Here is a 13,217-nt window from a genome sequence, read left to right on the forward strand (position 1 = left end):
TCCCTTTTGAAATTAACCACTGAAATCCAAGCCCTTACATATCGTTACGACACCTTGGGCTAGGGCACGGTCAATTCTAGATCCCCGTGACCCGGAATCGCAACACAATTGAGTTAATCAATAACCAAAGTCTTTAAGCAGACCTTCCATCAAAGTAAGCTTTCCGATCCAGGTCTCTGTTTGCAGCCTGCGATGGTTTCACTGTAGATTCATGCATTCAGGTTCTCTGCAGTTTCAGAAATACGTCAACTCACAGCCTTTTTGGAGAGAGACAAAGAAACGGAGAGAGAGGGTCCTTGTCCCCAGGTGTCCAGGTTTCAACTCTGCTTTCCCCACTCAGGCAGGATCCAATCAACATCTGTTACCGGGCAGAATACAGCCTCTTGGCCCATTCATTGGTCATCAGCCAGCCAATCGAACTGAGCCCCACTCCATCTTATGGGGCAGCATGGTGGCACATTGGCGCAGTGATTAGTACTGCTGCTTCACAGCGCCAGGGACCATGGTTCAATTCCCGCCTCGGGTGACTGTCTATGTGGAGTTTGTACGTTCTCCCCATGCCTGTGCATGTCCAAGATGTGCAGGTTAGGTTATGTGATTATGGGATAGAGCACGATGGACACCCGCAAATAGGCAGGGGGCTCATTCAAAGGGTCAATGCAGACTTGATGGGCCGAATGGCCTCCTTCTGCACGGTTGGGACTCTATGATTCTATCTCTGTGGAGCCACAAAGTTTGGGTTCTGCTGCCCAAAGCTGGTAGCATTGTATTCTATTTGCAACTTCTTGAATTCCTCGTTCTCTTCTCCGCTGCTTGACTTAAAGATATATGTCCATTAAGCATCCATGGATCAAAAATGATACCGGTAAAAATAAAAAAGGGGGAAATAAGGCAATGAACAGGAAGGATCCTTACACTATCACCTAATGCAAATTTCGAACCATGCCTTATTTACCTTTAGAATGTCCAACTCAGCCCGATTCACTTCAAGCGCCTGCTTTTCATGTCTTGTGCCTTTGATGTTTAATTAAATTTCTCACACACACGCACAAAAGGCTGCTTCCCTAAATATCACAGTAGACACCATGAATGAAATGAAAATCGCTTATTGTCACAAGTAGGCTTCAAATGAAGTTACTGTGAAAAGCCCCTAGTCGCCACATTCCGGCACCTGTTCGGGGAGGCTGGTACGGGAATTGAACCCATGCTGCTGGCCTGCCTTGGCCTGCTTTAATGAAATGAAATGGAATGAATGAAAATTGCTTATTGTCACAAGTAGGCTTCAATGAAGTTACTGTGAAAAGCCCCTAGTCACCACATTCTGGCGCCTGTTCGGGGAGGCCGGTGCGGGAATTGAACCTGCGCTGCTGGCCTGTCTTGGTCTGCTTTAAAAGCCAGCGATTTAGCCCTGTGCTAAACCAGCGCCTCTTGGCGAATAACATTTTCTTCACACGGTAGGAACTAACCAAGCACCCCTTCAACATCTACCTCTGACCTCGGTACCACCTTGGGCCCTGCACAGAATCTTCAGGAAAGGGAGGGGGGGGGGGAAAGCCAAAACGACAGCCCTATTAAATTGAACTGACCGTCTGGTGTCGTAGTGGCCTCTGGTTCTGTGTCCACGTCCCGCGATGTCCGGCAATGATAGCCCTTCTCCTTCAGGATGTGGCAGAGCAGAACACCCATTAACCCCATGACAATGAAGACCAGAAGCACCAGGACGACGGTGTAGAGGTTCTGAGGACGAGGTGTCACCTCCTGAACTCCTCCGTGATTCTCCATTTTCTGCACTTGCCTAGAGAAACAAAGATACCTTTTAATCACAATTTCCCGATTTTCTTTCCAGTGCAATGAGTAAGTTCAGTGTCCTGGTTGGAATAGTAGCTCACCGCACGTTTATATCACAATGGATAGCAGCTAATCCTGACAAGATAATGGGCACAATTCTCCCCCAAATTTTTAATATATGTTGTTCCCGGCAGGAAAAGTGCTGTAATTCATGTCGGATGGGTTATCGCGATCCAGATCGCAGTCCGCTCACACATAGCCAATTTTCTGGAGTTTGAGGAGATTCCTGCCGGGAAAAAGATGTGCAGCACCCAAAGGCGTCGCCCAGGCCAACTCCTCAGAGATGGGGGCCCCCTCGAACACCAGCCAACCCTACAGCCTCTTACTGGCCCCCATCACCCCCACCACTGTCAGGTATCAGCACCCCCCCCCCCCCCACCCCCACCATCGCTGGTATCAGCACCCACGCCACTCCCCTCCAAGTGACTGACACCCTACGATGGGGTCCACGGGGGTTCCCCCCCACCCCCTTTTCAGGCCACAACCTCCATGCCCTGTCTCAATCTCCTCCTTTAATAGAACCACTCCTCTTTCAGGCTCCATCCCTTAGTATCCTGGCAGTGCCAGGCTGGAAGTGCCAGGTTGGCGCTGCCAGAGAGCCGGGACCAGTGGCAGGGCACATCCCAAATTCGTCCCCCATCCACCCGAGGGTTCTAATGGCCTCCGAGCCCCCTCGTGTGGTCATCATGTCTGGTCTCCGTTGATGGAGTCCAGTAGGGATTCCTGCCGGCCTCACACTGCGCTTGCAGAGGCGGAGAATCCCGTGAGCCAGGACGCTCCGGTTAAAACCCGGAAACTGCTCATTTAAAGATGCGAATCTGGTTCTCAGCACGGACGCCATTTAGGGGCTCCCGAACTACCCTCCAGGAATAGCAGGATGTGCGCCGGGAGCAATGCAGGTGGAGAATCGCTCCCAGTGTTGATCGCGGTACCAAGCGCATCGATTGAACACGACCTACCACTGAACGGGGTGATCAAGGGGCCAAGAGAGGCTGAATGACACATCTCAGCTGCTTCTGCTCCCTCCGAGGGCTGGGGAGGGGGGGGGGGGGGGATGTTCTTCCCCACCTACTGACCAGGTGGGCAGACTCTCACACATTTTCTTCCCTTGACATCCTCACACCGAGGGAATGCTGGCAGACAGGCGAGGACTGAGCGTTGCTGTGGGGGGGGAGGGGGGGTGCGGGATATAGATGGGGGTTTGGGGGAGAGGCTGGGGGGGGGGGTGCCAAGAGCGGCGCAGGTCCCCAGAGGGACCTGGACCTTTAGGGTCCCTGACTACTTTTGGGATGCGTGGGTGTTGTAGTGCTGGGCTGGAGGTGTGTCACTCACAGGGTGGGGGAGGGGGTGTGTGGGTGGGCAGTGGGGGCTGGACACCCCCCAGGGTGACATGTGTCAGGGCCCCATGAGATGGCTGGGGGAGAGTTCACCGTGACGGGTGTGATGGGTTTGTGAAGGGGTGCAGCAGGAGACATGAGGGGGTAGACTTACCCTGGCTGCACGAAGATCATTCACCTTTGGCATTGTAGCCCTGTCCTCTAATAGCGCGAGCAGGCGGTCACTGTCGTGGCCACAGCCTCCCAGGCGCGGTTGGTGACGTTGCTTGCTGGACGTCTGACCAATCACGGGTACAGGACATGACGCCTCTGCTCAGCACCATCCAGGAGTGTGGTGAGGGTTCCCTCTGTGACGCGTGGTGCCATTTACCAGCCCTCCCCCCCCCCCCCTGACTAGACGTGGGAAATGTGCTGGGGAGGCGCTTAAAAGGAGCTGATACAGAGATTATGTTTCCCCGGGACGAGCGAATCAGAGGCAAGAGGCCACAAGCCCTGCCTGAATCTCCTGGGCAAAACTTTTTATTAAAGAGGTTGAATATTCAGGTTTCCCAGCAGCACCGACAGAGGGATTCTCCCCGGTTTTCAGACCAGAAACAACACTTTGAAAAAATATAGGAAAATTCATCCACATATTGTCTCAAATACACAGATACACACACCTAAACGTGTCACACTCTCTCTCAGATACACACACCTAAACATGTCACACTCTCTCAGATACACACACCTAAACACGTCACACTCTCTCTCTCAAATACACACACCTAAACGTGTCACACTCTCTCTCAGATACACACACCTAAACATGTCACACTCTCTCAGATACACACACCTAAACACGTCACACTCTCTCTCAAATACACACACCTAAACATGTCACACTCTCTCAGATACACACACCTAAACACGTCACACTCTCTCTCAAATACACACACCTAAACATGTCACACTCTCTCAGATACACACACCTAAACACGTCACACTCTCTCTCAGATACACACACCTAAACACGTCACACTCTCTCAGATACACACACCTAAACATGTCACACTCTCTCAGATACACACACCTAAACACGTCACACTCTCTCTCTCAGATACACACACCTAAACACGTCACACTCTCTCAGATACACACACCTAAACATGTCACACTCTCAGATACACACACCTAAACATGTCACACTCTCTCAGATACACACACCTAAACACGTCACACTCTCTCAGATACACACACCTAAACACGTCACACTCTCTCTCTCAAATACACACACCTAAACATGTCACACTCTCTCAGATACACACACCTAAACATGTCACACTCTCTCTCACAAATACACACACCTAAACATGTCACACTCTCTCAGATACACACACCTAAACATGTCACACTCTCTCTCTCAAATACACACACCTAAACACGTCACACTCTCTTTCTCAAATACACACACCTAAACACGTCACACTCTCTCTCAGATACACACACCTAAACACGTCGCACTCTCTCAGATACACACACCTAAACATGTCACACTCTCTCTCTCAAATACACACACCTAAACACGTCACACTCTCTTTCTCAAATACACACACCTAAACACGTCACACTCTCTCTCAGATACACACACCTAAACACGTCGCACTCTCTCAGATACACACACCTAAACACGTCACACTCTCTCTCTCAGATACACACACCTAAACACGTCACACTCTCTCTCTCAGATACACACACCTAAACATGTCACACTCTCTCTCTCAGACACACACACCTAAACACGTCGCACTCTCTCAGATACACACACCTAAACACGATGCACTCTCTCTCAAATACACACACCTAAACACGTCGCACTCTCTCAGATACACACACCTAAACACGTCACACTCTCTCTCTCAAATACACACACCTAAGCACGTCACACTCTCTCTCTCAGATACACACACCTAAACACGTTGCACTCTCTCTCAAATACACACACCTAAACACGTCGCACTCTCTCTCTCAAATACACACACCTAAACATGTCACACTCTCTCAGATACACACACCTAAACACGTCACACTCTCTCAGATACACACACCTAAACACGTCACACTCTCTCTCTCAGATACACACACCTAAACATGTCACACTCTCTCTCTCAGATACACACACCTAAACACGTCACACTCTCTCTCTCAGATACACACACCTAAACACGTCACACTCTCTCTCTCAGATACACACACCTAAACAAGTCGCACTCTCTCTCAAATACACACACCTAAAAGCGTTGCACTCTCTCTCTCAAACACACACACCTAAACACGTCACACTCTCTCTCTCAGGTACACACACCTAAACATGTCATACTCTCTCAGATACACACACCTAAACACATTGCACTCTCTCTCTCAAATACACACACCTAAACACGTCACACTCCCTCTCTCTCTCAAATACACACACCAAAACATGGCAGTCTCTATCTCTCAGATACACACACCTAAATATGTCACACACTCTCTCTCAAATACACACACCTAAAGACGTTGCACTCTCTCAAACACACACACCTAAACACATCGCACTGTCTCTCAAATACACACACCTAAACACATCGCACTGTCTCTCAAATACACACACCTAAACACGTCACACTCTCTCTCAAATACACACACCTAAACACGTCGCACTCTCTCTCAAATACACACACCTAAACATGTCACACTCTCTCAGATACACACACCTAAACACGTCACCCTCTCTCTCTCAAATACACACACCTAAACACGTCACACTCTCTCTCTCAGATACACACACCTAAACACGTCACACTCTCTCTCAAATACACACATCTAAACATGTCACACTCTCTCTCTCAGATACACACACCTAAACAAGTCGCACTCTCTCTCAAATACACACACCTAAAAGCGTCGCACTCTCTCTCAGATACACACACCTAAACACGTCGCACTCTCTCTCAAACACACACACCTAAACACATCGCACTGTCTCTCAAATACACACACCTAAACACATCGCACTGTCTCTCAAATACACACACCTAAACACGTCACACTGTCTCTCATGTACACACACCTAAACACGTCGCACTCTCTCTCAAATACACACACCTAAATATGTCACACTCTCTCTCTCAAACACACACCTAAACACGTCACGCTCTCTCTCAAATACACACACCTAAACACGTCACACACTTTCTCGCAAATACACACACCTAAACACGTCGCACTCTCTCTCAAATACACACACTTAAATACGTCGCACTCTCTCTCAGATACACACACCTAAACATGTCACACTATCTCTCAAATCCACACACCTAAACACGTTGCACTCTCTTTCAAATACACACACCTAAACACGTCGCACTCTCTCTCAAATTCACACACCTAAACACGTTGCACTCTCTCAGATGCACAGACCTAAAGACGTCGCACTCTCTCAAATACACGCACCTAAACACGTCGCACTTTCTCGCAAATACACACACCTAAACACGTCGCACTCTCTCTCAAATACACACACCTAAACACGTCACACTCTCTCTCTCAGATACACACACCTAAACACGTCACACTCTCTCAGATACACACACCTAAACACGTCGCACTCTCTCTTTCAAATACACACACCTAAACACATCGCACTCTCTCAAATACACACACCTAAACACGTCGCACTCTCTCTCAAATACATGCACCTAAACACGTCGCACTCTCTCTTTCAAATACACACACCTAAACACGTCGCCCTCTCTCTCAAATACACACACCTAAACACGTCACACTGTCTCTCAAATACACGCACCTAAACACGTCGAACTCTCTCTTTCAAATACACACACCTAAAAGCGTCGCACTCTCTCTCTCAAATACACACACCTAAAGACGTCGCACTCTCTCTCTCAAATACACACACCTAAACACGTCGCACTCTCTCTCAAATACACACACCTAAACACGTCGCACTCTCTCTCTCAAATACACACACCTAAACACGTTGCCCTCTCTCTCAAATACACACACCTAAACACATCACACTGTCTCTCAAATACACGCACCTAAACACGTCGAACTCTCTCTTTCAAATACACACACCTAAAAGCATCGCACTCTCTCTCTCATATACACACACCTAAAGACGTCGCACTCTCTCTCTCAAATACATACACCTAAACACGTCGCACTCTCTCTCAAATACACACACCTAAACACGTCGCACTCTCTCTCAAATAGACACCTATACACGTCGCACTCTCTCTCAAATACACACACCTAAACACGTCACAGTGTCTCTCAAATACACGCACCTAAACACGTTGCACTCTCTCTTTCAAATACACACACCTAAAAGCGTCGCACTCTCTCTCTCAAATACACACACCTAAACACGTCGCACTCTCTCAAATACACACACCTAAACACGTCACACTCTCTCTCAAATACACACACCTAAACACGTCGCGCTCTCTCTCAAATACACACACCTAAACATGTTGCACTCTCTCTCAGATACACACACCTAAACACGTCACACTCTCTCAAATACACATACCTAAACACGTCACTCTCTCTCAAATACAGACACCTAAACACGTCACACTCTCTCAAATACACACACCTAAACACGTCACACTCTCTCAAATACACACACCTAGGGCGAAATTCTCGGCGGACCGACGTGACGCCCATTTCCGGCGGGAAAAAGCGGTGTGCATGACTCCGGCATCCGGGCCTTCTTTTAAGCTGGCAATCTCCGTTCCCGGAGGGGCCAGCAGCTGACTGACGCGATACGCGTCAGTTTCACCAGCTGCGGAAGTGGTGAGACCCGGCGTTTTTTGGAGGAGGAGGAGGAGAGAGACAGACCCGGCATTTGGGGGCGGAGACCTGGCATTTGGGGGGGGGGTTGCGGCATCGGGGGGGGTTTGCGGCATCGGGGGGGGGGTTGCGGCATCGGGGGGGGGGTTGCGGCATCGGGGGGGGGTTGCGGCATCGGGGGGGGTTGCGGCATCGGGGGGGGTTGCGGCATCGGGGGGGGTTGCGGCATCGGGGGGGGTTGCGGCATCGGGGGGGGGTTGCGGCATCGGGGGGGGGTTGCGGCATCGGGGGGGGTTGCGGCATCGGGGGGGGTTGCGGCATCGGGGGGGGGGTTGCGGCATCGGGGGGGGTTGCGGGCAGCGGCGTGCAGAGAGGGGGGCAACGGATGCCCGGGGCCAACGCACCGTCGCCCCCCCCTCTGTACGCCGCTGCCCCTACCCCAACCCCCCCCCTCACCACCCCTACCTCCCTCCCCACCACTCCTACCCCCCTCCCCACCACCCCTACCTCCCTCCCCACCACACCTACCCCCCTCCAATGCCGCCCCCCATCTCTCGCAACGCCGCAACCCCCCCCTCATCGCCGGGTCCCCCCCCTCAACGCCGGGTCCCCCCCCTCAACGCCGGGTTCCCCCCCCCCTCAACGCCGGGTCCCCCCCCCTCAACGCCGGGTCCCCCCCCCCCCCTCAACGCCGGTACCCACACCCCGTCCCCCTCCCTCTGAAGGCCGGTACCCACACCCCCCCTCTCTCCCCCTCCCCCCCTTCCTTCCTCCTCCCCCCTTCTTCCTCCTCCCCCCTTCTTCCTCCTCCCCCCCTTCCTTCCTCCCCCCCTTCCTTCCTCCCCCCCCTTCCTTCCTCCCCCCCTTCCTTCCTCCCCCCCTTCCTTCCTCCGTTAGTGGGGGGGGGTGCGGCGTTGGAGGGGGGTAGGGGTGGTGAAGGGGGTAGGGGTGGTGAAGGGGGTAGGGGTGGTGAAGGGGGTAGGGGTGGTGAGGGGGGGGTTGGGGTAGGGGCAGCTGCGTGCAGAGGGGGGGGCGACTGATGCCCGGGGCCAACGCACCGTTGCCCCCCCCCATCTGCACGCAGCTGCCCCTACCCAAACCCCCCCCCTCACCACCCCACCCCCTTCACCACCCCTACCCCCCTCCAACGCCGCACCCCCCCACCCCCCCACCCCCCACTAACGGAGGAAGGAAGGGGGGAGGAGGAAGGAAGGGGGAGGAGGAAGGAAGGGGGGGAGGAGAAAGGAAGGGGGGAGGAGGAAGGAAGGGGGGAGGGGGAAGGAAGGGGGGAGGAGGAAGGAAGGGGGAGGAGGAGGGGGGGGAGGAGAAAGGAAGGGGGGAGGAGGAAGGAAGGGGGAGGAGGAAGGAGGGGGGAGGAGGAAGGAGGGGGGGAGGAGGAAGGAAGGGGGGGAGGAGGAGAGAGGGGGGGGTTGTGTGGGTACCGGCCTTCAGAGGGAGGGGGACGGGGTGTGGGTACCGGCGTTGAGGAGGGGGACCCGGCGTTGAGGGTGGGGGGTTACGGCGTTGCGATAGATGGGGGGCGGCGTTGGAGGGGGGTAGGGGTGGTGGGGAGGGGGGTAGGGGTGGTGGGGAGGGGGGTAGGGGCGTTGGAGGGAGGTGGGGTGGTGGGGAGGGGGGTAGGGGTGGTGGGGAGGGGGGTAGGGGCGTTGGAGGGAGGTAGGGGTGGTGATGGGGGGGTGGTTGGGGTAGGGGGCAGCGGCATACAGAGGGGGGGGGCGACGGTGCGTTGGCCCAGGGCATCCATAGCCCCCCCTCTCTGCACGCCGCTGCCCCAAACCCCCCCCCCCCCGATGCCGCAACCCCCCCCGGATGCCGCAACCCCCCAGATGCCGCAACCCACCCCCCGATGCCGCAACCCACCCCCCGATACCGCAACACCCCCCCCCCCGATGCCGCAACCCACCCCCGATGCCGCAACCCACCCCCCGATGCCGCAACCCACCCCCCGACACTGAACGGCGTCAACCATCATCAATGGTTGACGCCGTTTTAAAGCAACTGTGATTTTCGCCGACGTGACCAGTGGCCACGTCGGCGGGACTTCGGCCCATCCGGGCCGGAGATTTGTGGACACTAAAAAAAAAATGAAATCCCGCCGGCGCCAGCTGTTTTCAGAGGCTGCCGGCGGGATTTGCACAGCGCCGGTTTTTGGCCGGTGGGGGATTTAAAAACCCTGCGGGAGCGGAAATAACGCCGCCGCCCGCCGATTCTCCGACCCTGCGTGGGGTCAGAGAATCCCGCCCCCGAACACGTTGCACTCTCTCTTTGAAATACACACACCTAAACACATAAACAGGGTGTGAAATTACAGTAATGAGTGTGTAGGGACCACCTTTGGCTGAAGCAGCTAAATAAAATGGCTGAAGTAGGAATTCAGCTAATTATATTGAATAGAACAGTAAATATAAGACAGAAATAATTAGCTGCTCTAAAGACTTAGAACTGGGATAATGGGCGCAATTCACTGATTGCAATTCACTGATTGCGGGACTAAGTGTCCGTGCAGACGTGAACACCGTCGTTTCACGGTCACGGTCACGGTGATTCTCCGGCCCGGCACGGGACGCGGTCACGGCGATTCTCCGGCCCGGCGCGGGGCTCGGTCGCCGCGACTTTCCGGCCCGGCGCGGGACGCGGTCACGGTGATTCTCCGGCCCGGCGCGGGGCGTGGTCACGGCAATTCTCTGGCCCGGCGCGGGGCTCAGTCGCGGCGATTCTCCGGCCCGGCACGGGGCTCAGTCGCGGCGATTCTCCGGCCCGGCGCGTGGCGCGGTCACGGTGATTCTCCGGCTGGCGCGGGGCTCGGTCACGGCGATTCTCCGGCCGGCGCGGGGCTCGGTCACGGCGATTCTCCGGCACAGCGCGGGGCTCGGTCGCGCCGATTCTCCGGCCGGCGCGGGGCTCGGTCACGGCGATTCTCCGGCCTGGCGCGGGGCACGGTCGCGGCGATTCTCCGGCCGGCGCGGGGCTCGGTCGCGGCGATTCTCCGGCCTGGCGCGGGGCACGATCGCGGCGATTCTCCGGCCTGGCGCGGGGCTCGGTCGCGCCGATTCTCCGGCCTGGCGCGGGGCTCGGTCGCGCCGATTCTCCGGCCCGGCGCGGGGCACGGTCACAGTGATTCTCCGGCCCGGCGCGGGGCGCCGTCACGGTGATTCTCCGGCCCGGCGCGGGGCTCGGTCGCGCCGATTCTCCGGCCCGGCGCGGGGCTCGGTCGCGGGTGATTCTCCGGCCCGGCGCGGGGCGCGGTCACGGTGATTTCCGGTCTGGTGCGGGGCAACGGCCACGGTGATTCTCCGGCCTGGCGCGGGGCTCTGTCGCGGCGATTCTCCGGCCCGGCGCGGGGGCACGGTCACGGTGATTCTCTGGCCCGGCGCGGGGCACGGTCGCGGCGATTCTCCGGCCCGGCGCGGGGCACGGTCACAGCGATTCTCCGGCCCGGCGCAGGGCACGGTCACGGTGATTCTCTGGCCCGGCGCGGGGCTCAGTCGCGGCGATTCTCCGGCCCGGCGCGGGGCTCGGTCACGGCGATTCTCCGGCCTGGCGCGGGGCACGGTTGCGGCGATTCTCCGGCCGGCGCGGGGCTCGGTCGCGGCGATTCTCCGGCCCGGCGCGGGGCTCGGTCGCTGCGATTCTCCGGCCCGGCGCGGGGCGCGGTCACGGTGATTCTCCGGCCTGGCGCGGGGCTCGGTCACGGTGATTCTCCGGCCTGGCGCGGGGCTCTGTCGCGGCGATTCTCCGGCCCAGCGCGGGGCGCGGTCACGGCGATTCTCCGGCCCAGCGCGGGGCACGGTCACGGTGATTCTCCGGCCCAGCGCGGGGCGCGGTCACGGCGATTCTCCGGCCCGGCGCGGGGCTCGGTCACGGTGATTCTCCGGCCCAGCGCGGGGCACGGTCACAGTGATTCTCCGGCCCGGCGTGGGGCACGGTCGCGGCGATTCTCCGGCCTGGCGCGGGGCTCGGTCACGGCGATTCTCCGGCCCGGCGCAGGGCACGGTCACGGCGATTCTCCGGCCTGGCGCGGGGCTCGGTCACGGCGATTCTCCGGCCTGGCGCGGGGCACGGTCGCGGCGATTCTCCGGCCCGGCGCGGGGCTCGGTCACGGCGATTCTCCGGCCCGGCGCGGGCGATTCACTGGCCCGGCGCGGGGCTCAGTCGCGGCGATTCTCCGGCCCGGCGCGGGGCACGGTCGCGGTGATTCTCCGGCCCGGCGCGGGGCTCAGTCGCGGCGATTCTCCGGCCTGGCGCGGGGCACGGTCACGGTGATTCTCCGGCCTGGCGCGGGGCTCTGTCGCGGCGATTCTCCGGCCCGGCGCGGTCACGGTGATTCTCCGGCCTGGCGCGGGGCACGGTCACGGTGATTCTCCGGCCCGGCGTGGGGCACGGTCGCGGCAATTCTCCGGCCCGGCGTGGGGCACGGTCACGGTGATTCTCCGGCCCGGCACGGGGCACGGTCACGTTGATTCTCCGGCCTGGCGCGGGGCACGGTCACGGCGATTCTCCGGCCCAGGGCTCGGTCGCGGCAATTCTCCGGCCCGGCGCGGGGCTCAGTCGCGGCGATTCTCCGGCCCAGCACGTGGCGCGGTCACGGCGATTTTCCGGCCGGCGCGGGGCTCGGTCACGGCGATTCTCCGGCCTGGCGCGGGGCACGGTCACGGCGATTCTCCGGCCGGCGCGGGGCTCGGTCGCGGCGATTCTCCGGCCGGCGTGGGGCACAGTCGCGGCGATTCTCCGGCCTGGCGCGGGGCTCGGTCACGGTGATTCTCCGGCCCGGCGCGGGGCGCCGTCACGGTGATTCTCCGGCCCGGCGCGGGGCTCGGTCGTGGCGATTCTCCGGCCCGGCGCGGGGCTCAGTCGCGGCGATTCTCCGGCCCGGCGCGGGGCGCGGTCACGGCGATTCTCCGGCCCGGCGCGGGGCGCGGTCACGGTGATTCTCCGGCCCGGCGCGGGGCACGGTCACGGTGATTCTCCGGCCTGGCGTGGGGCACGGTCGCGGCGATTCTCCGGCCCGGCGCGGGGCGCGGTCACGGCGATTCTCCGGCCCGGCGCGGGGCGCGGTCACGGTGATTCTCCGGCCCGGCGCGGGGCACGGTCACGGTGATTCTCCGGCCTGGCGTGGGGCACGGTCGCGGCGATTCTCCGGCCTGGCGCGGGGCTCGGTCGCGCCGATTTTCCGGCCTG

General features: G+C 58.1%; 1 protein-coding gene across 4 annotated transcripts in view; it reads right to left on the bottom strand.

The window, feature by feature from the left end:
- The window catches only part of LOC119965425 (RELT-like protein 2), a 66,636-nt gene that overhangs the window by 41,004 nt on the left and 12,415 nt on the right, over nucleotides 1-13,217 (bottom strand). For 2 of the 4 annotated variants that reach the window (XM_038796193.1, XM_038796192.1), the window contains exons 1-2: nucleotides 3,340-3,452; nucleotides 1,587-1,795 (exon numbers count right to left, since the gene is read on the bottom strand). In XM_038796193.1, the coding sequence (XP_038652121.1) occupies nucleotides 1,587-1,795; nucleotides 3,340-3,359 (229 nt within the window). In that variant the 5' untranslated portion in view covers nucleotides 3,360-3,452. Of the gene's footprint in view, nucleotides 1-1,586; nucleotides 1,796-3,339; nucleotides 3,453-13,217 lie in introns of those variants that run through there. The other 2 variants (XM_038796196.1, XM_038796195.1) reach the window with 1 other exon arrangement.

The sequence above is a fragment of the Scyliorhinus canicula genome, chromosome 4 (assembly GCF_902713615.1).
Source record: "Scyliorhinus canicula chromosome 4, sScyCan1.1, whole genome shotgun sequence".
Taxonomy (NCBI): Eukaryota; Metazoa; Chordata; class Chondrichthyes; order Carcharhiniformes; family Scyliorhinidae; genus Scyliorhinus; species Scyliorhinus canicula.